This window comes from Protopterus annectens, chromosome 13.part0 (assembly GCF_019279795.1).
Source record: "Protopterus annectens isolate FY-2018-M chromosome 13.part0, PAN1.0, whole genome shotgun sequence".
NCBI classification, from domain to species: Eukaryota; Metazoa; Chordata; order Ceratodontiformes; family Protopteridae; genus Protopterus; species Protopterus annectens.
The window spans coordinates 580,579,652-580,607,158 of NC_056747.1; the positions used below are offsets into that span (position 1 = coordinate 580,579,652).

The 27,507-nt window shown below is 43.5% G+C and overlaps 1 protein-coding gene across 1 annotated transcript in view; it reads right to left on the reverse strand.

Annotated features, from left to right (window-relative positions):
• The window catches only part of NCBP3 (nuclear cap binding subunit 3), a 1,620,559-nt gene that overhangs the window by 976,389 nt on the left and 616,663 nt on the right, over positions 1-27,507 (reverse strand). Inside the window, exon 6 of the mRNA XM_044054866.1 lies at positions 22,425-22,531. Coding sequence (XP_043910801.1) covers positions 22,425-22,531 — 107 coding nt within the window. The remainder of the gene's footprint in view (positions 1-22,424; positions 22,532-27,507) is intronic.

Below are 27,507 nucleotides of genomic sequence, written 5' to 3' on the forward strand. Positions count from 1 at the left end.
ATCATCATGGACCTCATAAATAAAGATATTGGGGACCTACAGACACTGGATCCTACCCAGTTCGGCTTTGTTAAGGGCAGATCCTGCCTCTTAAACCTGGTTGATTTCTTTGAAACAGTCACCAAGGCCATTGACGAGGGGAAGGTGGTCCACACAGCCTACCTGGACCTCGCAAAAGCCTTCGATACAATACCCCACTCGGGCATTATAGATAAGCTCACCAGCTTAAATATAAACCCCTATGTCACTAGATGGACTGCAAACTGGCTCAAGGACAGAACCCACATGGTTAGAATTGCTGGAGCCATGTCAGACTCCAAACCAGTTACAAGTGGTGTCCCACAAGGCTCAGTCCTGGGACCTATCTTGTTCGGTATATATTTCTCGGAGGTACAGGCCAACACAGAAGGACTGTGGCTGACCAAGTTCGCAGATGACTGCAAACTGGGCGCCATAATCGACTCTCCAGCTGACACAAGCATCCTCCAAAAGGGCCTCATAGGAACAGACAACTGGTGCCAGAGCCATGGCCTCAAGCTAAATGCCAAAAAGTGTATAGTCATCCCTTTGGCAAAACAAAGTGCCCACAAATTACCACATAGGTGGTAATCCATTAAGTACAGAAGAAGTAATTAAGGACCTGGGGACCCAAGTTGATAGCAATCTCTCATTTCACAACCACGTGGCCAAAGTGGTTAGAAAAACATTTTATATAGCCCACCTAATCATGAAGGGATTCACATCTAGATCAGGGGAGGTCATCGTGCCTCTTTACTCATCCCTCATCAGGCCCATAATTGAGTACAATGCCCCTTTTGGGATGTACCTTACCAGACACCTGCAGCAACTGGAAAGACCCCAAAAGTACCTCACCAAGAGGATCAAAGGGCTCAAACAGATGCCATATGCTGCCCGGTTAAAGAAACTCCAGCTCTACTCAGTGGCATACCGCCTGTTCAGAGGCCATCTGTGCCTGACGTATAAAGCCATGTCCAACCCGGAATTAATGGACATGCTGCACCTCAGAAAATACAAATCCCATCGAGCTACGCGCTCGAGAGACTTGAACCTCAGCACTGAAATAAATAGGACATGCTGGAGGGACAGATTCATAACCCAGAGGCTCCCTTCACTCTGGAATAAAATCCCAGTCCAGGTTAGGCAGAGTCCCTCATTGACTCTCTTCAAGAGGAATCTTGATGAGTGGATGGGAGATCGTAGGTTTCCCCGGGTATCACTTCTGTGTCACTGTTGGAGGCACAGTATACTAACCTCGAAAAAGGGCATAGCAAAATTAATTTAAAATGGGTGGCGGAAGCCAAACACATTCTGACTAGGCTTATAAATGCCCTAGGGCAGATAGCCTAGAATTAACCTATGAACCTATGGGATGGGCTGGTGGTGGAGACTAGTTTGTCTCAGAATTACGGTAGATGGTCCATTCCTAGAAGGGAAAGGAAGGGCCAAATAGTTTAAGACCTAATCTGGTTTGAAATGTCCCATCTAGGAAGTATTCCATTCATATAGTTATATATTATACTTGAGTAGTTACTGGCTTGACTTTATCAATGGCAAACAAACAAGGATGTTGAAGCGGGAAAAATGTTAGGTGCAGGCATTACAATATGACAACAGAAAAGGCAATTGGACTTAACAGAGATAAAGTGAAAAATAGGATGATGATCAAGGACAGTAGAAACAGGGAAGGAAAAGATTATGAGACAAATGGAAAGTTTACCTTCCTAACATGAAATGCTAATGGACCAGTCCAATTAAGAGAAAAGATTCTCAATGCAGTTAAAAAGGATGAGGGTAACTTAAAAGCATTACAGCAAAACCATCTGAATGTAGTAGTAAATTATAAGTTAGAAAGAAAAGAATATGAGATGCTGGTGATGTCCAGCTATAACGGAGGCATAGGGAGAGGATTACTAGGGAAAGGAGTAATGAAAGATGGGAAAGACTGCAAAGCAAGCAAGACAGAAAGGGGGACACAGAGGTAATACCATGATGCTATCCCTCCCGATGGGAAACTTAGCTGGGTGCGAACACTACTTTTAAAAATAATGCGTTTCCATGACGATATGTCAATGCTGGATGACAAAAACAAAGTATCAAGTGTAAGCAATGTGATGGAGGAAAAAGAAATCCCCTTGAATCACAAGCATACAAAAAAGATTGACAGGCCTCTTCAAAACATTAGGTCTAAGAGATATTTGGGAAGTAGTGGTATCACACAGCATAGCTCAAATGGGAGATGCTGGGCTTAGATAATTAAGTTTTACATAACAAAGAAGTAAAGAAGCAAGATGGGAGTAGAATATGGACCAATTTTATGATCATGCTAGGGTGCAGCTCAGGATAAGAGAGGCAAATGAAACCCAAAATCTGTCATTGGAGACTTCCCTCCTATCTTATGAAGAGTGTGAGGTTTAGCTTATAGGCTAAAGAAATACTGCAAAACTTATTAGCAGAAATGAGAGGGAGAGAAGTTAAATAACAGTCTGAGGATAAAAATACAAACATATAAGAAACAGAGTTAACGAGGAGGAGGTTAATGAGTACATTTAGGAATATGCAGCTACGCAGGGGCAGGATAAATCAAAATGAAGAGCTAAGGATAAGAAAAGCACTAGGAGATTCAGTTAAGAAGGGCTAACAGGATACTAGTACAACACACAGCAGTCAAAGAATTTCATGTATACAACTGCTCAGCAGCCAAGACTACATTAGTTGCAAGGCTAACACAGGAGAATGTGGAATGAGCTACTTGGACAACAAGATAAACTAAAAAGGAGCCATTAGTGGAGGATCAGGGAAGGATACTGCTGGCATTTTCCAAGTATTATCCCATACCAGGGAGTGGAACCCTTGGAAATTGGATGAAAGAAAATTTTATTTAAATATTTGAGGGAGGTACCACTACCAGAGATATCGAAGATGCAAGGAGACCAACTAATGGGAGAAACAAAGTACATTTGTGTGCACTTACCATAAATGTAGATGTTAGAGTGTATTCACTGTTGCAGCCATTACATTTGGGTTAACTGCTTGCAGGTAGCCCCCAGTCGGCCTGCTTATCAAAGTCTTGGGTCCTGCGTTGGTTGCTGTCTCACCTTCCATGACGTCAGGTCATCAAGGATATAAAACATACAACCGACGCCATTACATCAGTTTTTCTTGTCCCAGATATCAGGTGCCCCCCAATGGGAAGCAATTAAATATATAAAAATACAAGGTTATACCTCCAACAAAACAGCAAAAACACCAAAAAGCTTTTAAGCATAGTAAAGGAGAGTAGAGGTATAGCCAAAGTAGTCAGGAGTATAAAGTATGCAGCAGACGCCATTACATCAGTTTTTCTTGCTCTAAAGGTCAGGTGCCCCCTTAAAGGGAATCAATTATATACAAGGTTGCACCTCCAACAAAAAGCAAATACACCAGAAAACTTTAAGTATAGTAAACAAAAAGAGAGGTATAGTCAATAGAAGTCAGGGGGTTGGAGGGAGGGTAAAGTACAGTTTTGTACCTACCATAAATGTAGATGTTCGAGTGTTCACCCTGCTGCAGTCATCACACTTGGGTTATCTTGTCGTCAGGCGGTCCCGCAGTCGGCCTGAATTCCAAAGTCTCGGTCCGGCATCGGTTGCTGTCACTTCTTCCCCGACGTTAGTGCGCCAGGGGTATATATGATGCATCCAATGCCATTTTCTTCAGTTTTTCTTGCCCCAGATGTCAGGTGCCCCCAAAAAGGTGGTCTGTAATTAGTACCAATCTAAGAAATTTAGCACAAACACAACATCCCTCCAGCTATAAGCAAATACATCAGAAAGGTATTGTAAAGATTTAGTTAGTTAGGTCAGAGGGGGTGGAGGGAGGGTAACCTGGACTGCAGCAGGTGAACACTCGAACATCTACATTTATGGTAGGTACAAAACTGTACTATGTTCATAGTGTTACCCTGCTGCAGTCATCACACTTAGGTAGAATCCCAAAGCTAAGGATGGGAGGAGGAGTCAAAGAGGGTTAGAGGAGGCTAGAAGGCCTTGCAGGACTGCAGTGGCGAAGCCAGCTCTAGTCTTAAGAGTAAAGTGGTAAGTGGTAGTGTTTGGTGAAGGTGTGTACTGAACTCCAAGTTGCAGCTTCCAAAATATCCTTGGTTCGCACCCCCCTGAGGAAGGCTGTAGATGTAGCTGCTGCCCTGGTAGAGTGGGGCCTTGTGGTAGCAGGAACTGGTTTTCCATGATGGGTATAGCAAAAACAAATGCAATGTCCTATCCATTTGGAAATGGTCTGTTTTGATATAGCCTTCCCTTGTGAAGCTGCAGCAGGATACAAAGAGCTGGTCAGATTTTCTGAAAACCTTAGTTTTATCCAAGTAGTAACGAAGTTGCCTGTGAATGTCCAAGGAATGCAGGAGTCTTTCTCCTTTGTTCTGTGGATTTGGAAAGAAGGTGGGTAAGTGGATGGTTTGATTTAAAGCCACACTGGAAACCACCTTAGGCATGAAGGAAAGATTAGTTCGTAGAGAAACTCTGTCTTGATGGAAAATGAGGAAAGGTTCCACTGCCATTAGTGCCTGAAGCTCTGAGACTCTTCTGGCTGAAATTATTGCTAGCAACAGGGCAGTCTTCCATGATATAAACTTTAGATCAGCTAAGAAAGCTGGTTCAAAGGGAGGTAGCGTCAGTTTTTCCAGAACAAAGTTGAGGTCCCAGGTTGGTGTAGGTGATCTCCTGGGGGGCCTAATGTTTTTTGCCCCTCTGAGGAACTGCCTTAGAAGTGGATGTGAAAATAAGGGTGGATCCGTGTTGTAGTGGGCTGAAATAGTTGAGGCGTGGATTTTAATGGATGAAAAAGAAAGTCCTTTGTGCAACATCTCAGTTAAATACTGTAGAATCAGAGGCATGTGAGGCTGAAGGGTATTTTGGCCTTTAGTTTGGTTCCAGGCACAAAACCTTTTCCATTTGTCCGAGTAGGCTTTCCTGGTGCTGGGCCTCCTAGCTTCCAGAATAACATCCATAACTGCTTGAGGAAGAGGAGCTGGCTGGATGCTTAGGTGATTTGCCATGCAGCCAAATTTAAGGTTTTGAGCTGGCTGTATAGAATCTGATTGTCTTGCTGTGTGAGCAAATGGGCAATTTGTGGTAAAATCCAAGGTGGGCCCTGGGCCATATTCCTTAATAGTGGGTACCAGTGCTGGCGTGGCCAGTCTGGAGCTATGAGTATCATTCGTGGTCTCTCCTTTCTGACTTTCAGAAGCACCTTTGAGAGAAGGGGCAATGGAGGAAAGGCATATACTATCAGGTTTTTCCAACTGAATGAGAGTGCGTCCACTTTCCAAGCTTGATGGTGAAGTGTCCTTGTACAAAATTTTGTTAGCTGATAGATCTGTTTGCCAGCCCCCAAAACTATGTCTGAGTGGCCCCATTTCTGAGTTATCATTGCAAATACTTGTGGATCCAGTTTCCACTCGTGGGGATCCATGGCGTTTCTGCTGAGGTCATCTGCCAATGTGTTCTTTTTTCCTGGCAGGAATTGAGCTTGTAGCTGAACTTGGTAAGCCAGTGCTGTGTTCCACAAGGTCATTGCTTGCCTGCATAGAGGGTAGGAGTGTGTACCCCCTTGTTTGTTTATGTACCACATTACTGTGGTGCTGTCCGTCCTTATTGTAAGCTGTCCTGGATGTAAGAGGTTCTTGAAGGCTGTCAGAGCATTCTGTACAGCTAGCATCTCTTTTTGATTAATGTGCAGATTCCTTTGATCTGCAGTCCATATGCCTTGAACGCACTGTCCTGCCATGTGTGCCCCCAGGCATAGTCCGATGCATCTGTTGTCATAGTTTGCCTGGCTGGGGCAAGGTGAAAGGCTGACCCTTGTTGAGGTGACATGCCTGTGACCACCATAGAAACTCTTGTTGAAGGCAGGGAATGAGAGATATCATTGTGTCCAAGCTGTGGCTGTGTTGAGACCATACGCTTTTTAGGTACCACTGTAATTTCCTCATATGCAGCTTTGCAAATGGTATTAGTAGTATGCAAGATGCCATGAAGCCCAAGGCCTGCAGAATTTTTCTTGCAGGGAGTTGGGTCTTTGTTGCCATTGTTTTGAAATATTGAGTCAGTTGTAGTTGTTTGTCTGGCATCAGATAAGCCTTCTGGGCCGTTGTATTCAAGCTGGCACCCAGGAATGTCATATTTTGTGAGGGTACTAGTTTTGATTTCTTTTCGTTTACTGTGTACCCTAGGCAACTTAGAAGATGTTTTACAAAAGCCAGATGTTGTAAGAGGACGTCCTTGCTTTCTGCTTGGATGAGGCAGTCGTTCAGGTATGGGTATATTTGAATTCCTCTGTCTGCAGTATGCAATTACTGGTGCCAGGCATTTTGTGAAAACCCTGGGCGCAGTGGATAAGCCAAAGGGCAGTGCAGAAAATTGGTAATGGGTTGAACCTGCAATGAAACAGAGGTATCTTCTGCAATTTTGTCTAATAGGGACATGCAGGTATGCCTCCTTGAGGTCCAACGTTACTAGCCATGCTTTCTTGCCCAACATGGAAAGAAGCTGCTGTAGTGTTAGCATCTTGAATTTGGGTACTTGTAAGAAGGTGTTTAGAACTGAAAGGTCCAGAATTGGTCTCCAGGCATTGTCCTTTCTGGGGACTAGAAAGAGTCTTGAGTAAAATCCTTGGCCTTGCTCCCATGTAGGTACCAGATGAATGGCTGTCATGTCCATGAGAGCTGTAATTTGTTTTTGTACCTCTGCCCATTGATTTTGTGGCAGGTTTGGCATTCCTCTTTTCGTTGGCAAGGTGTGGAAATGGAACCTGTATCCTTGTGAAATTATGTCTAGGACCCATTTGTCCTTTGTGACGATGTGCCAGTTGCCTGAAAAAAGTGCTAATTTTCCTCACAAGGGAGCTGCCAAGACAGTCTTGCTTGGCCATATGAGGTGTAAGTCATTGAGTTTGCCTTCTAGTAGTTTGGGGCCTGTCTTCTCCTCCCTTCTGTGTTGCAGTGCCCCATTGTCGAGGTTTGTAGTGGGTTTGTGGTTGTCCTCTGCCTCTGTGGCATCTGTATTTACCCCTCTGTGGTCTGTCAGTAGCTGGAAAGGACCAATTTTTTGTTGGCCAATTTCTGCTGAAGCGAGGGGGCTGAACCTGTAGAAAATATTTGACCGTCTGCATAGATTTTGCCTTATCCTCTATTTTCTTTAAGACTTCTTCTGCTTTAACTCCAAATAGGACATCCTGCTGTAAGGGAGCATCTAGAAGCTTTGCTTTAACATGATCAGGCAGAGTTTGTTCCTTTAACCAAGCATGCCTACGTATAACAGACCCAGTAACAGCTGCTCTACAGGAAGCCTCCAAAGAATCAAATCCACATTGTAAAGTATGTCTGCCCACTTGTTCAGCTGCATGCAACAGATCCTGCATTTCTTTCAATTCAGACTGTTGAGGGAGTGTGCTCATTTTTTGTCTTATTTGAGACATTAGAAATTGCTGGTATTTTAGCATGTGAAATTGACAATTTAGTGCTCTCATAGCTAGAGTGGCTGAGGTGTAAACCTTTTTCCCCCACCTGTCTAGTGCTCTGGAGTCCCTTTCAGTGGGTACAGGATTTTTCGCCATAGAAGCCTTAGCCCCTTTGGGACCCTGGGAGATAGTCTCTGGATCAGCAACAGGGCTTTTATAAAGGAATTTGTGGGAGTCAGGCACTCTATAATATCGGTCTGGTTTGGCTGGAGCAGGAGTCAGAGAATCTGGATTTAAACTAGATTCTAAGTAAACATCATCCACAATGTCTAAAACTGGGGGATAGCAAGAGGTCTGTGCTGGGGGAGTAAAAGAAACTCTCTGAGCCTTTTCTTTGAGTCAGAGTAGTCCTGACCTTCCCAGTGAAAATGTTCCATCATAGTGTGTAAAGTTTCCCCAAAGGAGTAGTCTTCAGGAGGAGAAGCTGAGGGAATGGAATCCTCAGCATCAGAATCTTCATAAGGGGGAAAGGAGTAATCTTGGTCCTCAGAGGAGCCTAAGGAAATACACTTGATCAGAGGAGGCATAATCTTCCTCTTGTCTAGGCCTTTTGTCGGGGGTGGGTGGGTTGGGAACCCCTGATTAAAGAGATCAAATCTTCAGCCATTTTAAGCATCTGTTTCTTAGGTATGGGGCCTTGAACTGGAGACTGAAGTGCAGTCTTTTTTGGTTTAATAGGAGTCTTAAGCTTAGGATACGTTTTTATAATGAGTGTTGTCGGTCTGAAGACACCTTCAGAAACCAAAGGTGTTTCTGCAGCACCGACATCTCTTTCTGCAATGTCGTCGGTAAGGGCTAAAGAAAATGGCTGCGTCGGCCTAGCACTCTCCGCCAAAGGCTCCGAAGCGGTCTCAGATTCCAATTCTGCGGTAGCCAGGGGCTGCGTAGGAGCCTCACTGAAAACCGGTGAACCGGAGACCGGCCCAGTCGAGGCCTCGGAGTCTGGCTTGGGTCTAGGCTGCCTGTCCTTATCCTTGCGTTTTTTGTGCACGCCGGTAGTCGGTTTCTCCGACGGCATTGTGTAGTTAAATTTTCTACCGAAGTAGTGTCGTGCGAAATCAAAGCGTCTTTTTATAGTATGCTTATTGAACCTAGCACAAAAGCGACAACCAGTGACGTCGTGGTCTGGGCCTAGGCAAGGTATACAATAAGAATGAAAATCCTTATGAGGTATTTGCTTCCCACAAGAAATACTATTGTTAACTTTTTCTGACATCGGTCTGAGGCAAGAAAAGTTTCCCCAATGGGGTACTTAGCTTTATTGAAGACTTCGGATCTGAAATTCGACTTCGAAAATCTCAGGAGTCGGCCGACCGGCACTTGCGAACTGCTTCTGCTTCGGGCACCGCACGGCAAGAAAGACTGAAGAAAATGGTGTCGGATGGATCATATATACCCCTGGCGCACTGACGTCAGGGAAGAAGCAACAGCAACCGATGCCGGACCGGGACTTTGGAATTCAGGCCGACTGCAGGACCGCCTGATGACAAGATAACCCAAGTGTGATGACTGCAGCAGGGTAACACGATGAACATCCAGGACTGCAACAGTGAATACACTCAAACATCTACATTTATGTTAAGTGTACACAACTGTACTATGTTCTTCATGTTTCACTGTTGCAGTCACTACATTTGGGTAGATTCCCAAAGTTAAGGAAGGGAGGAGCAATTAGCATTAGGACCAGCTATAAGGCCCTGCAATACTACAGTGGCAAAACCAGCTCTGGAGTTAGAAAAAACTGGCAAGCGGTAATGCTTGGTGAAGGTATGTACAGAACTCCAGGTAGCAGCTTCTAGGATGTCCCTGGTAGGGACACCTCTGAGAAAGTCTGTAGAGGTAAATGCAGCCCTGGTGGAATGGGGTCTTATCCCCTGTGGGGTAGGTTTTCCATAGTGCTTATAGCAGAAATGAATGCAATGGCCTATCCACTTAGAAGTGGTTAGCTTTGAAATGGCCTTCCCCTCTGCCCCTGCGGCAAATGCAACCAGCAGCTGTTCAGATTTCCTGAGAGGCTTAGTCTTGTCCAAGTAAAATCTAAGTTGCCTGTGTACGTCCAAGGAGTGCAGTATTCATTCCCCTTTGTTCTGTGGATTAGAAAAGAAGGTTGACAAATGAATGGCCTGATTAAGGGCCAGACTGGATACCACTTAGGGTATGAAGGAAGGATTGGTCCTGAGGGACACCCTGTCCGCATGAAAGATGATGAAAGGCTCCACTGCCATTAGGGCCTGTAATTCAGACACCCTTCTTGCTGAAGTGATGGCTAGAAGGAAGGCTGTTTTCCAAGAAAGGAATTTCAACTCTGCAGTTGCAGCTGGCTGAAAGGGAGGTAGAGTGAGCTTTTCCAATACAAAGTTAAGGTCCCAGGCTGGAGTAGGGGCTCTCCTGGGTGGTATTAAGTTTTTGGCTCCTCTGAGGAATTGTTTCAGCAGTGGATGAGAGAAGAGGGGTGGCTCTGTATTATAATATGCTGAAATGGCCAAGGCATGAATTTTAATGGCAGAAAAGGAAAGGCCCTTGGAAAGCATCTCAGTTAAGAATTGAAGAATATGCAGTAAATTGGGCACTGTTGTCCCAATCCCCTGAGTTTGGCTCCAGGAATAGAATCTTTTCCACTTTTCAGCACAGGATTTTCTAGTACTAGGCCTCCTTGCCTCCAGAAGGACACCTATCACTTGCTTACGGAGGAATGGTAATGGAGAGATCAGGTAATTAGCCAGGCTGCAAGGTTCAGGGTTTGAAGCTGGGGGTGCAGAATATGGCCCTCCTGCTGGGACAGCAGGGAAGGGGTCTGAGGCAGGTGCCATGGTTCCAGAAGTGACACTGTGCAAGAGGGGGTACGACTGTTGGCTTGGCCAGTCTGCTGCAATGAGTATTGTCCTTGGTTTGTCCCGTTTGATCTTTTGTAGAACTTTGGAGAGGAGAGGCAGAGTGGGAAAGACATAAACTGACAGTTTTTTCCAGGTGAAGGACAAGGCATCCACTTTCCAAGCTTGTCTGTGGGGAGTCTTTGTGCAGAATTTGCCCAATTGGTAGTTCTGAGGGGAGGCAAAGAGGTCTATCTCTGGGCTCCCCCATTTGTTTCTCAATATGTTGAATATCTTTGGTTCCAGTTTCCACTCGTGTGGGTCCATGAGATTTCTGCATAGGTCATCTGCCAGTGTATTTAGCTTGCCTGGCAGGAATTGAGCTTGTATGTGCACTTGGTAGCTCAAGACTGTTCTCCACAGAGCCATGGTTTAGTCTGCAGAGGGGGTATGAGTGGGTTCCCCCCTGCTTGCTTATGTAACACATAACAGTGGTGTTGTCCGTCTTTACCAATAATTGTCCTAGAGGAATGTGGTCCTTGAAGGCTGTCAGAGAATTGTGTACAGCTAACATTTCTTTTTGATTGATATGCAGGTGCATTTGACTCGGGTTCCATTTGCCCTGAATGCATTGCCCTGCCAAGTGAGCCCCCCATGCAGAGTCTGAGGAGTCTGTTGTTAGGGTTTGGGCGGCAGGGGGTAGAGTGAATGACAGTCCATTGTTGTGATGGCAGGCCTCTGCCCACCAAAGGAACTCTGTCTTTAGACAAGGAATGATAGGAATCATTGATTCTAAGTCCTGAGAATGTTGACACCATAGGCTTTTTAGATACCATTGTAGTTTCCTCATATGCAGTCTTGCATATGGAATTAGTAGAATGCAAGAGGCCATGAACCCCAGGGCCTGTAGTATTTTCCTTGCAGATAGCTGTGTCTTTGTGGCCAGTAGTTTGAAGTAGGCTGTCAAACTTGTTTCTCTGGCGTGAGGTAGGCCATCTGGGATGTTGTATTCAAGCTTGCTCCCAGAAATACAAATTGTTGGCAGGGTACTAGATGTGATTTCTTTTTGTTTATGGTGTACCCCAGTGAAGTTAGTAATTTCTTTACAAATGCCAGATGGTTTAATAGTATGTCCTGGCTTTCTGCCTGAATTAAATAATCATCCAGGTATGGGTATATTTGAATATTTCTTTGCCTGCAGAATGCAATGACTGGAGCTAGGCATTTTGTGAATACTCTGGGCGCCGCAGATAAGCCAAAGGGCAGTGCAGAGAAAGTACAGTTTTGTACCTACCATAAATGTAGATGTCCGAACAGGATAGCATCTGCAGTCCTAACAAATGGGTTGTCCTGTCGTCAGGCAGCCCTTCGGTCGGCCGGATTCCAAAGTCTGGGTCTGGCCTCGGCTGGTGTCGCACTTCACCCAATGTCATCTCTGCTGGTCTTCGGGTATAAAGGCATCAGCCGACGCCATTTTCCTCAGTGTTTCTTGCCTCAGATGCCAGTAGCCCTCTTGGATAGCTAAATTTTTGGGAAAATGCCAATGTTTCCCAAAAAGTAGAAGGCAAACACAAAAAATATGCATGTATGTACATATATACAAACAAATGCACCATAAGAGATGCCCCCCCAGCTAGCTAATAGGTGGGCAATACCCTAGGAGTACCACAGAGGGGAAGGAGGGTGGGTAATCCTGACTGCAGATGCTATCCTGTTCGGACATCTACATTTATGGTAGGTACAAAACTGTACTATGTCCTTCAAGGATGCATCTGCAGTCCTAACAAATGGGTAGAATACCATAGCCAAACTAGGGGAGGAGGAATAAGAATTATGGTGTACTTAGGATCCCTTGCAACACAGCAGTGGCAAACCCTGCTCGGGATCTAGAGTATAGAGGTAAGTTATAATGCTTGGCAAATGTATGCACGGAGGTCCAAGTAGCAGCCTCAATAATGTCCTTGGTAGCCACTCCTCGTAAGAAGGCTGTGGTAGTGGCTGTAGCCCTTGTACAATGAGGCCTTATGTTCTGTGGAATTTGCTTTCCATGATAGGAGTAACAGAATCTTATGCAATTTCCTATCCACTTAGAGATTGTCTGTTTGGAAATTGCTTTTCCTTCCCTTCCTGTTGCATAGGCTACTAGTAGCTGGTCAGTTTTTCTATTGCCCTTGGTTCTGTCCAGGTAGTAGCGCAACTGTCTATGTACATCCAAGGTATGCAGCAGTCTTTTCCCCTTTGTTCTGTGGATTGGGAAAGAAGGTAGGTAGGTGGATTGCCTGGTTTAGAGACAGTCTGGATACCACCTTTGGCATAAATGTAGGATTAGTTCTCATGGACACTCTGTCTTGATGGAAGATTAGGAAGGGTTATACTGCCATTAAAGCCTGTAGTTCCGAAACCCTTCTTGCTGAAGTAATTGCCAGTAGGAAAGCAGTTTTCCAGGATAGGTGTTGTAGATCTGCTGTTGCTGCTGGTTCGAATGGAGGGAGTGTCAATTTTTCTAGCACAAAATTCAAGTCCCATGCTGGTAATGGTGGTTTCCTAGGAGGTTTTACATTCTTAATTCCTCTGAGGAACTGCCTGAGTAGAGGATGCGAGAAGACAGGAGGATCGAGGCTGTATTCTGCAGAAATAGCTAATGCATGTATCTTGATGGAGGAATAGGACAGGCCAGTATGTAGGAGCTCTGCCAAATATTCCAGGATGTTGGCAATATCTACTTTTGACACATATTTCCCTCTTTCCGTACTCCAAATGACAAACCTTTTCCATTTCCCTGCATAGTTCCTTCTAGTAGAAGGTCTGCGGGCCTCAAGGATAATGTCTTTAACCCTTTGGGATAAAACTGGGTTAGATGTTCTTATGTAATGTTCCAGGCAGTGAGTTGCAGAGTTTTTAGGTTTGGATGCAAGATGCTGTAGTTGCACTGAGTCAACATCAAGGGAATCAGGGGTAGAGTATACGTTTCCCCCCGAGACATGCTCCTCAGTAATGGATACCAATGTTGTCTTGGCCAATTTGGAGCTATCAGAATTATCTTTGGCCGTTCCTCTTTTATTTTCAGTAGTACCTTGTGCATCAAAGGGAGGGGTGGAAATGCCTATGCTTGTCAGGCCTTTCCAATTGAAGGATAGAGAGTCCACCTTCCAAGCAAGAGGGTGATATGTCCTTGTGCAGAATTTCTTGAGCTGGTGGTTGAGTGGGGATGCAAATAGGTCTATTTGTGGCATTACCCATTTGTTTGTGATGTCCTTGAAGATGTCCGGGTGTAGCATCCATTCGTGAGCATCCGAGGTAGTTCTGCTTAACATGTCTGCTAGGATGTTTTCTTTTCCCGGTACGAATATTGCCTGTAAATGAATGTTGTAGCTCAGAGCCATATTCCACAGGTCCAGAGTCATTCGGCATAGGGGGTATGAATGAGTTCCTCCCTGTTTGTTGATGTACCACATGACTGTGGTGTTGTCTGTCCTTATCATCACTTGGCCCTCTTTGAGGAATGGTCTGAAATTCTGGATTGCCAGTTTTACTACCAGCATCTCTTTTTGATTTATGTGCAGGTGTAGCTGATCTGGAGTCCATAGGCCTTGAATGCGCTTGTCCAGCATGTGTGCCCCCCAACCGAGGTCTGAGGCGTCCGTTGTGATGGTTTGACTTGCTTGAATATTGTGGAAGGACAATCCTGGGTTTGCCTGGCATGTCTGAGCCCACCATAGGAACTCTTGTTTCAGGCATGGAATTAGTAGTATTTCGGTTTCTAAGCTGTGCTTGTGTTGAGACCATAAATTCTTTAGGTACCACTGTAGCTTTCTCATATGCAGTCTGGCATGGGGGACCAAGATTATGCAGGATGCCATGAAACCCAAGGCCTGCAGTACTTTCCTTGCTGTTAGCTTGTTCTGCTTTGCTAGTGTCAAGAAGTACAAAGGAAGTTTTTCTTGTTTTTCTGAAGTAAGGAATGCCATCTGTTTTACGGTGTCCAATTCTCCACCCAAGAATGTTATTGTCTGGGATGGTATCAGTTTTGACTTTTTTAAATTGACTGTGTATCCCAGAGCTTGTAGTAAGCAAATGACTCTTTGTAAGTCTTGTGTCAGCTTGCTTTTGTTGTCCGCTTGTATCAGGCAGTCGTCCAGGTATGGATAAATTTGGATTCCCTGAAGCCTGCAATGAGCGATTACTGATGCCAGGCATTTCGTGAATACTCTGGGCGCAGTAGATAAGCCAAAGGGCAATGCTGAGAATTGATAATGCTCTGATCCTGCAAGAAATCTGAGGTATCTTCTGCAAATTGGTCGTATGGGGACGTGCAGGTATGCCTCCTTGAGATCTAGAGTTACCAGCCAATACTCCTTGCCCAGCATGGGAAGAAGTTGGTGTAGGGTCAGCATTTTGAATTTTGGAACAATGATGAATGTGTTTAAAGCGGACAGGTCGAGAATAGGTCTCCAACTGTTTTCTTTTCTTGGTACTAGGAAGAGTCTGGAGTAAAATCACTTGCCCTGTTCTGTAGGTGGTACCCTTTCCACAGCTCTCATCTTTTTTAATTGAGCTATTTGTTTTAGGGCTTCTGACTTTTGATTTGGTGGCAGGTTTGGCATTCCTCTTTTGCTGGTAAGGTGTGGAAATGAAACCTGTATCCTTGGTCTATAGTTTGCAAAATCCAGTTGTCTCTTGTGATATAGTGCCAGTTTTTTGAAAATAAGGCTAACTTTCCGCCTAAGGGTGCTATTATTTGTTCCCTGGTAGGCGGTGTTAGAACCAAGTCACTGTGATTGTCCTGTTGCAGTGGTAGTGGTTGTATCCGTGCCTCGTTGGTTATTGCCTTGCCATTGGCGTCCCCTGTAGGCACCTCCTCTGGGTTGGTTTCTGCCTCTGGAACGTCTATTCCTGCCTCTCTGATTTTTAGAGGAATTTGGAAAGGACCAATTTTTGGAAGGCCAGTTCCTGCTGAACCTTGGGGGCTGTACCTGTAAGAAATCTTTAACTGTTTGTACAGATTTTGCCTTCTCTTCCATTTTCTTCATTACTTGTTGGGCAGGAGAACCAAAAAGACTGACCTTGTCCATAGGAGCATCTAAAAGCTTTGCTTTAACATGATCCGGCAAGACCTGCTCTTTCAACCATGCATGTCTTCTTATAACTGTGCCAGTCATGGCTGATCTAAATGAAGCCTCCAGTGCATCATAGCCACATTTTAAAAAATGGTTACTAACCTGCTGAATGTTATTCACCATTTCTAGAACATATTTCTTATCTAAGGAATCATCAGAGGACAGTTTCTTAGTTAACTGATCAAGCATAAACTCTTGGTATTGGATCATATGAAACTGACAGTTCAAAGCTCTAGCTGAGAGAGTAGCGGAGGTGTATACTTTTTTACCCCATCTCTCTAAGGACCCGGATTCCCTATCAGAAGGGAGAGGGTTTTTAGCTGAGGTCGAAGCTACTGCCTTAGGCCCCTGGGAGATAGTCTCGGATCTGCAAAAGGAGCCTTGTATAAGTGGTGATGAGTGTCCGGTACCCTGTAGAACCTGTCGGGCTTAGCAGGGGCTGGAGGTAAAGTATCAGGAGCTGTGCAAACATCATTAAAGGCATCATCCACAACAGGAAGAACTGGAGGTATAGCTAAGGGCCTATGCTGTGGTAAGTGTAAAAAGGTCCTAAGCCTTTTCCTTGAATCTGAGAAATCTTGTCCCTGCCATTGGAATTGCTCTGCATGGCATGTAAGGTTTCCCCAAAGGAAAATTCCTCTGGTGGAGAGGCAGAAGGAATAGATTCTTCAGCATCAGAATCTTCATAAGTAGAAAGAGGAGCCTCTGGATGGTCTGTAATGTCTGAGTCATCAGAAGAGTCATCTGAGGAGCCTGGCTCAGGGGGCTCTACTCTGGGTCTCTTATCTGGAGGTTGTGAGGCCCTGTCTGGGTGAGATTGGGATCCTCTTATTAGAGAGATGAGATCCTCTGCCAAGGTAAGCATTTGTGAACTGGAGCTGGGCCTGTGAGAGGAGGGCTTAACAGGCACTGATTTAGCAGTTTTGGCTGCTTTAGCCCTGGCAAAGGCCTTTATAGACATGGTTGCAGGAGGCCTAGCAGCACCACGTGCTGGGGTAGAGACATCCAAAGGGATGGTGTCCGATAACTCTGGAGAAACCACAATTGTAGGCAAAATTTCAGAGGCCGATTCAGCAAGGGTAGAAGGGGCCTCGGTAGTATTCATGGATTCGGCTGTAGATTGAACCGTTTGCTCGGTTTCGGTCGAAACCGAGACACTCGAGGTTTGCTTTACCGTGGTTTTGGCCGAAACCGCGGACCGCGAGTGTCGGTCCTTTTCTTTGCGTTTTTTAACCATTTGGGTAGTCGGAGGATCCGACGGCATAATGTACGCAAAATCTGAGCCGAAAAACTGTTCAGCAAACTCCAACCGACACCTAAGCGTTCGTCGGTTAAAGGAAGCACAGGCTAAACAAGCTGCTACGTCGTGGTCTGGGCCTAAACAAGGCAAACAGTAAGAGTGGAAATCTTTATGAGGTATTTGTTTCCCACAAGTTAAACAGTTATTTACTTTTTCTGACATCGGCTGAGGCAAGAAAGAGTCCCCAACGGCGTACTTAGCTTTAGAAGTCTTGAAGTTGTATTCGGTAGTAGTAATCTCTGGATCTGACCGACCGGCACTTGCGAACAGCTTCTGCTTCGGGCGCCACGCGGCAAGAAAGACTGGGGAAAATGGCGTCGGCTGATGCCCTTATACCCGAAGACCAGCAGAGATGACGTCGGGTGAAGTGCGACACCAGCCGAGGCCAGACCCAGACTTTGGAATCCGGCCGACCGAAGGGCTGCCTGACGACAGGACAACCCATTTGTTAGGACTGCAGATGCATCCTTGAAGGACATCTGATGGTGCATGTAGCCTGCTCTGAAGCATACGTATTTTCTGCAAGATTCCCTTATTGGAATGTGCAGGTAGGCTTCCTTTAAATCCAGTGTTGCCAACCAGGCATTTTTGCCTAGCATGGGAAGCAGCTGATGAAGAGTTAGCATTCTGAATTTTGGGATTACCAAAAAGGTGTTTAGGATAGACAGGTCCAGAATAGGATGTCTTTTCTGGGTACCAGGAAAAGTCTTGAGTAAAAACTTTGCCCCTTACCTCTTCTGGGACAGGTTGAATAGCCCTGATACTTAGTAGAGCGAGAACCTGCTTTTGAGCCTCTGCCCACTGATTTGGGGGTAGGTCTGGCCAACCATTAGGGGTTGGTAAGGAGTGAAAGTGGAATCTGTATCCTTGGGAAACTACATTTAAAACCCATTTGTCTAGGGTAATGAGGTCCCAGTTTTTTGCATGCAGGGCGATCTTTCCCCTAAAGGAACAGTCAGTTGAGCAGGGCTTGGAAGGTTTAAAGTTAAGTCATTATGACAGTTTACCATAGGGGGGTGTCTTACTACTTCCAGCTTTGGAAGTGAGAGCCCCCCTCCCCACTGCTTAGGCCTGTGAGTGCCTTGAGATTGAAGCCTGGGTGGTCTGCTGGCCCTGAGTTTGGACTGAGAAGGCCTGGAAGAAACAGGAAAGGGCCAATTCTTAGAAGGTCAATGCCTACTAAATCTGGGAGGCTGTAATTGCAGGAAATCTTTAACAGTTTGCATAGATTAGCTTTTTCCTCCATCTTTTTAAGTACGTCTTCTGCTTTGTTGCCAAACAGGCAGTCTTGGTTTAAGGGAACATCCAGTAATTTAGCTTTAACATGATCTGGCAAAGTTTGCTCCTTAAGCCAAGCATGCTTTCTAAGTACAGACCCAGTGACAGCAGCCCTGCAAGATGCCTCTAATGACTCAGAATCACATTGCAAAGTATGTTTATCAACTTGTCCAGCAGAATGCATTAAATCCTGTAATTCTTTATTTTCAGCACAGTCAGGAATCAACATCATTTTCTGTTTAAGCAACCCAATAATATGCTGCTGATACCTTAACAGATGAAACTGGCAGTTTAAGGCCCTGATGGCCAAAGTAGCAGAAGTGTATAACTTCTTACCCCATCTGTCCAGGGCCCTGGAATCTCTATCAGAGGGGATAGGGTTTTTGGCAGTAACAGCCTTAATGCCTTTGGGTCCCTGTGAAATGGTCTCAGGATCCGCAGTAGGATTCTTAAAGTGGAACTTGTGAGAGTCGGGTACTCTAACACCCGTCAAGTTTTCTGGGAGCCGGAGGTAAAGTGTCAGGGGCCAGGCTAGATTCCAAGAAGGCATCATCTACAATGTTCAGTACAGGAAGGATAGCTAAAGGCCTGTGTTGAGGTAGGAGTAAGAATTCCCTAAGCCTCTTTTTGGAGTCAGCAATCCTGGCTGTCCCAGTGAAAATGCTACCTAAGAGAATGCAAAGTTTCACCAAAAGAGAAATCCTCTGGAGGGGAAGCAGAGGAAATTGAGTCCTCTGCATCAGAATCCTCATAGGTAGATAAGGGCAAATCCTGGTCATCAGAAAAAACAGAAATTTTAGAATCCTGATCAGAAGAGTCAGAAGGAAAATCGGTTCTAGGTCTCTTAGAGGGGAGAAGGGTGGCTTCCCCTGATTAGAGTAATAAGGTCTTCAGCCATTCTTATCATTTGTTTTTTAGGCACAGGGGCCTCACCATGCGGTCTAGGCGGTTTTCTAGGCGTAGATCGAGTTTTAGGCCTTGAAGAAGATGATGGCGTTGGTTTAATATGCCAAGTCAGTAGGCCTGAATACACCCTGAGAAACCGTGTCTGCACAGCGGTTCCGGACCCATCCAAGGTAGAGACATCCGCAGGTTCCATAATCGAAGAAGCATCTCCCGTCATACCAGACTCCGAATGGGTCTCAGTAGAGGCCTGCGAATCTGAAGTGATGGGTATCAGGGGCTGCGAAAGCACCTCACTGAGTACCGGCAAACTGGCGACTAGCTTAACAGAAGTGTCATCGGCAGCTCTGGACCTATGCGGTCTATCTCTGTCTTTATCTTTGCATTTTTTTGGAATGTTAGTAGTCAGGTGGCTTACCAAAGCCATTTCTGGATAACTGAACAGTGTACAAAAATAGTTAGATGCGAAAATGAACAGACAACGAATAGTTTGAGGTTTGAATAAGGCACAAAACCGACAGCAAGGGATGTTGTGGTCTGGGCCTAAGCAAGGAATGCAGTACGAATTAAAATCTTTATGAGGTATTTGCTTTCCACAAGTAATACAATTGTTAACTTTTACTGACATGGGTTTAGAGCAAGAAAAAGGATCCCCAATGGGGTACTTAGCTTTGTTGAAGACTTTGAATCTGAAACTCGAAAACAAAAATTTCGAGAGCCGACCGGCACTTGCGAACTGCTTCTGCTTCGGGCACCACACGGCAAGGAAGACTGACGTAATGGCATCGACTGCATGCTTTATACCCCTGACTACCGGACATCATGGAAGATGAGACTGCAATGACGCAGTACCCAGGACTTTGATAATCAGGCCGACTGAGGGCTACCTGCAAGCAGATAACCCAAATGTAATGACTGCAACAGTGAAATACGAAGAACATCAGGAAATCAGAAAAGGTATTAAAAGGAGGGGGGGTAAATCCCCAGGTAGTGATGGGATCACCACACAAACATTAGAAGAGGGGAAAAGTCGTTAAAGTTTGTGTAGAATTGCTTAATAAAGTGATGGAGAGACTCCTCCAGTTTCTTGAAAGTTGGGAGTAGTGACGGTAATCCCCAAAGAAGGTAGGTACTCGAAAGAAATGAGTTGATGCTGCCCTATTACAATATTAAACCATGACTATGAAGTTTTTATAATTATTGCTACCATGCTTCCAAAATCCTGCCTAACACTAAAAAAGATGACCAGTGAGAGTTTATTAGTTGCACATTTTTAAACTCTCTAAAGGAACAAAGCAGGAGCGCTGAGTTTCACCAAGGCTATTTGCCCTACACTTGAAGCCCCTATCAAGCTTGATATGCCAAATAAAAATATAAGGGTAAAAATGGTGGAAACTATGTCTAAAAATTGCACTGCATGCAAACATAAATTTGATGCTAACAAATCTGAAAGAAGATATACAATGAGCGTATGACTTTGCTAAGGAAACAAAGTGAGTTTTCTGGTTATAATATCAATGATGAGAAAGCGAGAGAGATAGGGATCAATATCACATTCAGACAAAGGCTTATACTTTATAGCCACTTGATCTAGTGTGACAATGGGGTTACATACCTAGGTGTATGGTTAAGGGGGACCCATAAAGATTCACACAGCAGGCCTCTTATGACAAGTTAATGGAGGAAGTGTAAAGAAGCTTAGAACAGTGGAAGTTCTTGGTCTAGACCTAACTCAAAGGGTTTATGTTTTGCACTGGCATCTGTATCATCATATACAATACTTAGGGCAATCATTCTTGACACTCTTAAATGACACGTGAGAGGAAGATAAAGAGTTGGACAAGGTTTTTTTTGTTAGGAGAAAAGACAGCAGCTCTGCTGAAGGAAGAAAGGAAGGTTGAGGGACACAGATAAAGGATATGCAAGATCTACACGACTGCCAGATCCAAGATCTACACAACTGCCAGATCTAGTTAGGTGTCAAGTTCCCTATTATAATATACTGTGACACCTTCAAAGCAAAATGGGGAAAACCCAAACTGATCAAACAGCCGATAAGGAGTGAGTGTGGGGGGTTAGTACAATATTTCAGAAAAAAACACTGAAGAGATAAAGGAATGATATTCAGCCTATTGGATGTGAAGGGGATAACTTGGTCCCAAGGAAAGTGTGACCAGAGATTAAATACTGGGACCCTTGGGAATTAGTATGGACATTATTATTAATGGCAAAATAATGACAACAACTAACAAGTGGGAAAAGATGTAAAATCTGACCATCACAGAGGTTTAACACTTAGTGGAAAGATTAAGAGTAAAATAAGAATTGGCTTTGTAAAGGCAAAAAAAAGTTATGAATAGGTGGCTTACCTAAGCTAAAGTATACGGCTCGAGGTTCAAAAACCACAAAAGAAGGGTTAGGAATAAGACTGCAAAAAGATTCAGGAGAGCATGCTGTTGGTGACAAACTGTAAAGAGTTTAGATTGACGGAATAAATAGAAGACAATAAGGAAACTGGAAACTTGGAATAACCAAAAATCTAGTGCGTTACATGGAGGAGAGTTGATAACCTGAAATTATTATTGATGAAAAAGTTTAAATGATAAAAAGCATAAAACACAAGGTGTTTGTTTATATAATCATTTATTTATTTTTTGCTTGCGAATACGTAAGGATCGAATTCTGTAGTATCATTATAAATTAAGAAACTGTACAAATTAACCAGACTTATGCAGCTAGGATAAGCTGACTAGCTATAAATTAGTATAAATGGTCTTTATAGACGACGTTTGTTTTAAATGAGAGTTTTAATGAGGTAAAAATCAACATGTAATCATCTGTTTACGGCTGCAACCCTACTTGGTAGACATAACACAAGGTAGGTCGACAGGATCAAAAATATACAGCCACTTGTGAAAGTGAAGAGTGCACCACCCATGACAATTGCACAGTTTTCATCAACATAAGTTGATAATGAATAAAACCTATATTCTTAAAGAAAATAATTAGCAGACAAAACTCTAACAGCAATAAAAAGCAACATATATGAATCACTTGTTATACAACATCATCCTTCAGACAGCAATTATTACTCACCACTGCTCTGGACCATGGAAAATATATGATTTTTGGATTCTAATGTTATTACTTATCTAAGTATGCTTAGTACACCTACACATTAGTCACTAAGAAAGCAAGTGCTAATTGATAACTAATAAAAAGTAAATTCTTAAACCTATCATGGCTTATACTGGCCACAAAATTTTGATGTGCAGCAAAAAGTAAAAAAAATGACTTTGCAAGTAAAATGGTGTGAAGAAAGTTGTGGTGTGTGTGTGTGTGTGTGTGTGTGTGTGTGTGTGTGTGTGTGTGTGTGTGTGTGTGCATGCGTGTAATGACACCTTTAGAAGATTACAAATAATGCACCATTCACACAACCGGCATTTAACATTCTGTGGTCTTGTAGTGAAGGTCATTTCATACCAAATTATCATTCTTCTTTTCATGTTCTTCTTCACTGTCTTTATCTTCCACTTCTCCTTCCTCAGTTGAATCTTCTGCAGATTCTGCTGAATTCACATCTTGTTTGTCTTATTTAAAAAATAAGATAAAAAGACAATTTACTTTGATTAAATCATGCATCTGAAACACCATAGTTTAAACTGCACTCTGTGCTTTATTATAGTGAGGTTACAATATTAATCTGGCAGAATTTAAGAAAGCTGTGCAATAAAAACAAACTGCAAACATTTCACAACTCCTAGAAACTACTGTTGCTATTAAGTAAACATCATAATCATAGAAAACCTCTGAAAAAAAACACAAAATTTAAAACTGACGCACTGACAGTCACAGTAAACTAAATGTGCTACCTAAGAAATGTACCCAATATGTACCTCCAGCTGCATGAGCAGGGGTTGCGTCAGTGTTGTCACCTCACAGCAAGAGGTTCTGCTGTTCAGTTCTTGGCTGGGGAGTCTGCATGTACTCCCTGCAGTAGCATGGGTTTCCTCTGGGTGCTGCGGTTTCCTCCCACACTTCAAAGACATGCAGTAGGTGGACTGGACACACTAAATTGGCCATAGGTGCGCGTGTGAGTAAGTGGTACAGATGAATTACTGCAGCAGGGCTAGCTACCCAGTGGTGTAAACCTTGGCTCAAGATGACTGTCACTGTTGAAGTGACACCCTGACTCCATGTGGAAAAATGGGAACAAGGGGTTGAGGATGAATGAACCATCATGCACACTAACAGCCAATCCTAGAATGGCAACCAAAGACCTGCAATATCAGTAGAGAGTACAGTAGTCTCGTAAAATCCAGTCTAAACAATGGAAACATTGCAATATAAAGGTATGATTATGATAATTAGGGAAAAAGCCACCCATTTAAGTGTGTTACATTTACTCTGGTTTCATTATGTTTCTAAGTTTAAATAGGCAGAGTATATGCAACTGCCACTGCTGTAGCTCTGCAGAGGGCAGAAGGAGCATCTACTTGAGTGGAGCAAACAGCTGAATAAACCACAGGCACACATTTAAGAGAGTCTACTTTAATATCAACCAAAGGGAATACAGAACTGCTTTGACTACAAGAAAAGTATGTTCAGCCACATGCAAGGGCTCCTATCTTTAAGCATCTATGTAAAAAAAAACCCCAGACCCCCACAAAAAAACGACTGATCGATGTTGCTTCCATAAAATGTTAGCTACTTTTAACAGCAGTGGTCACCCTGGAATCAGCAAATTGCACAATGGAAAATGAAAATGAGACTCTACAGGCAGCACAAATACTCAGTGATGTAGCATAACAGTAAGAAATAATCACTAGATAAATCTGTGGCAAAGGAAGGTATTTTTTCTCCTCCAAAAGACAAGGAACACCTAAATCTTTTGTCAATCTGACAGGCTACAGAGCACTGTGAAGTTGCACAGTTTTAGTTAAGTTTTGTTTTCATACTTGGGCTTTAAAGTTCCAGAGGCAGCTTAAATCCTGTACATTAACTAATCAATACATAATTACAATCTGCTCTCCTATGAATTCCTTAAACTCAGCCCAAGATGGTCAATCTCTCTCATGAGTTCTAATCCTGTTTACTAAAAGTGGGAATGCTAATTACTACTCAAACAGATGCACCATCCTCCATTCTTGCACTTTCATTAATGGTTTACATAGGGTAGACTGCTAAGAAATGGGGAAGAAACCAAAAGGTCAAATCACTAACAGAAGGGGAAAGGAACTCAGAACTACCCTAGAAGAGAAAACTGAAGCAGTTTAACAAAGAAAGCAATGCTAGAATATGTCAGGGAAAGCAGAGAAAATGGAGATCAGCAGGAGCTGCGGTGCTGCAGTACAGCCAAGGAAATTAATGGACTCAGAAGACTTTAGGTTTCTGCAACAGACTGAAGTTTCTAAAGACAACTAAAGGAGACAGCATTGTTTGGAACAAGAAGGCACATATGTGGGATGTGAAGCAAAGTAATGGCAATAATATACAAGAGGAGGAGCAGATATCTGTAGGGAGGGTGGTATTCAAGGGACAAGGGGAAAATGGAGACGCAAAGCTATGGCAGGTTGTAGAGGGTGATCAAGGTGGAGTCAATTAAGAAGGTGACAGGTCAGGAAGAAGGAACAGAACAAAGCAAGAAAGAGGTCAATAGGACACCTGCATTTTTACAATGGAAACAGAAAATGTCTATTACTAATCTTTCAAAAATTAGCAGTCACCTGTATTATTATAATGGATGAGAAACCCCTTGGCTAAATCACAAAACTAAGAAGTTATTAAACAAAAAATGTCTATTACTAATCTTTCAAAAATTAGCAGTCACGAACAAGTCAAATCTTCTGGTTCTAACAATGAAGTCTGGTTTCAAAAGCTGAAAACAGCAGCAAAACATTCTTAATATGTGAGAAATGAGCAATAAAAATTTTGAATGTTAACACATTAACATAGTGAAAATTGCTTGGTGAAAATATCTGAAAATTTCATAGTAGGCAAACACAGTCCTACAAAGATGAGGGAGACAGCACCCTTCTAAGTACATACCTGGTAACTCCTGCCACAAGTAAAATTAAAGTCAAGTTTCACGGGACCACATGGTATATCTTATGGTTTCCTACACAGGATCAAGGAAAAGCTAACCAAATCCATATCTATCAAGCTAAACAAAATGACATCCTGTTCAGTCCCCAGGGGCGGCCCGTGCTATTGGACTGCCGGACTGCAGCCCCCCCCCAGCTGTAAAATAAAGAAAATAAAAGAAAAAGAAAAGATTAAAAAAATTTAAAAAATCACGGACTTTCACGCATGCACACTAGTACGGACTGCTGCTGAGACAGTCTTGAGCATGCGCAGACTGTCTCAGCAGCAATCCGGACTGGGAAACATGTAGGAACAGAGCTCCCAGAAGTCTATGCAGTTTTAACTGCATAGACTGTCGCTGTGAACAGGTCGGACCCGGACTGCAACGTCGGCAGGCAGGAGATCTCGTGGGAATGTAATGGTAAGGAGTCTTGTCAGGGATCTCGCGGGGATGTGCTCGAACGCGCCAGCTATGGGATGTATGTAATGGCCCCAGCTATATGGATCGGGGGAAGGGATCTACATCACACTATGGGTGTGTGGAAGGGATCTACATCACACTATGGGTGTGTGGAAGGGATCTACATCGCACTATCGAAGGTAAGAGGAACAAAGGGGTGTGTGTGTGTGTGTGTGTGTGTGTGTGTGTGTGTGTGTGTGTGTGTGTGTGTGTGTGTGTGTGTGTGTAAATGTCCCAATTGTTACGTGGCTAGAACAAACTCATGGTGGTGTGGTAGGGAATACCTCAGGCTTGAACCCTGTACCTTGTATGCAGGTGTTAAGGACCTGAAATTCCCTACCCACCACCATTTGTAAAAAAATTGCAGATTTTTGCCTCATATTTGATCTAATCTGTTCCTCATAATATCTGTGGTTTCTAAATGTTGCAATGCTTGATATTTGATGGTGCAGTGGTAGCATTGTTGCCTCACAGCTGCAGGTTCTCAGATTTGATTCTTGGCTGGGGTGCCTTCTGTGTGGGGTTTGCATCTTCTCCCTGTGTTTGTGTGGGTTTGCTTTTGTGTCCTCCCATGTTACAAAGACATGTCTGCATTATTTCTTCTTGGGCCTCTGCTGAAAATTGTTTTTTTGTTCCAAGTCAGACTGTCCTGATTAACAAATGTTAAATAAAATTGAAAGGCATTTGAATTTCAGACTTCAGGTTTCTGAATGTTTAAGTCCTTACATACTTGATGGTGCAGTGGTAGCATTCTTGCCTCACAGCTATAGGTTTTCTGGTTTGATTCTTGGCTGGGGTGGAGTCTGTATCTCATTCCCTGTGTTTGTGTGGATTTGCTCTGGTGTCCTGCCATTTTACTAAGACATGTGTCTGCAGTATTTCTCCCTGGGCCTCTGCTGAAAATTGTTTTTGTTCCATCAGAAGCAAAATTGACAGGCATTTGAATTTCAGACTTCCTATTCTTCAGAAAATACATAGTAACACAACCTTTTATTCTAGCAATTTTCAAAGTTTATAAGATGAATATTTGAAATTTGTCCTTATTTTTGGGACTGTATTACCCCATTATTGGCTTTGTCCAGGTTATTTGTGCTAAGGTTGACAGCTATGGCAAGAACTGAATTCACTGAATATGTTTGAGGGCTGTATTTCCTCATTACTGGGTTTGTCCAGGTGTTTTGTGCTAAGAGGTTGACAGCTATGGTGAGAACTGAATTCATTAAATGATAGCCATTTAAGTTTCAGTCTTCCGCTCTTTCACAAAGTAGCTGATTTGGCTTAGTGGTATGTTGCTCTGACTGTTTTGCACAGGGACCTTGGCAGTAAAATGTATGGTGGTAACACAGCATTTTTCTTTCACAAAGCAGGTGATTTGGCATAGTGGTATGTTGCTCTGACTGTTTTGCACAGGGACATTGGTAGTAAAATGTATGGTGGTAACACAGCATTTTTCTTTCACAAAGCAGCTGATTTGGCATAGTGGTATGTTGCTCTGACTCTTTTGCACAGGGACCTTGGCAGTAAAATTTATGGTGGTAACACAGCATTTTATTCTAGCAACTTTCCAAGATTATACAAGGAATGTTTAATGTGTCCCTGGTTTTTGGGCTTTTGACCCCAATAAATTTGGCTTTTTCCAGATTTCTTGTGTTGCGAAGTTGAGATGCAGTTGAGTATTGAGTAGATTTTACAAGGAGCAGAGTGCTGCAGGGGAAGAGACGTTTAGTGCTGCTTATGCTAAGTCAGCTTGCATTGTTAATAGCACAACAGGTTATGTACTTGCTTTTGATGCAGAAGGTTGTTGGTTCTACTCCCACAAGAGGTGAATGCTTCCGTACTGAAAAAGTTAAGATACTAACTATGAGCCTGTTACCGGTTTGCTATCCATTTCCTATTGCAATATTACTAGCTTATCATTTTAATGGAATATAGGCAATTTATTCTTCAGGGGCATCAGACACTATTTTTCGATGAAACCATGAAATATAAAGGTGTTTGCTAGCAGCAACTTCTTCATTAGTT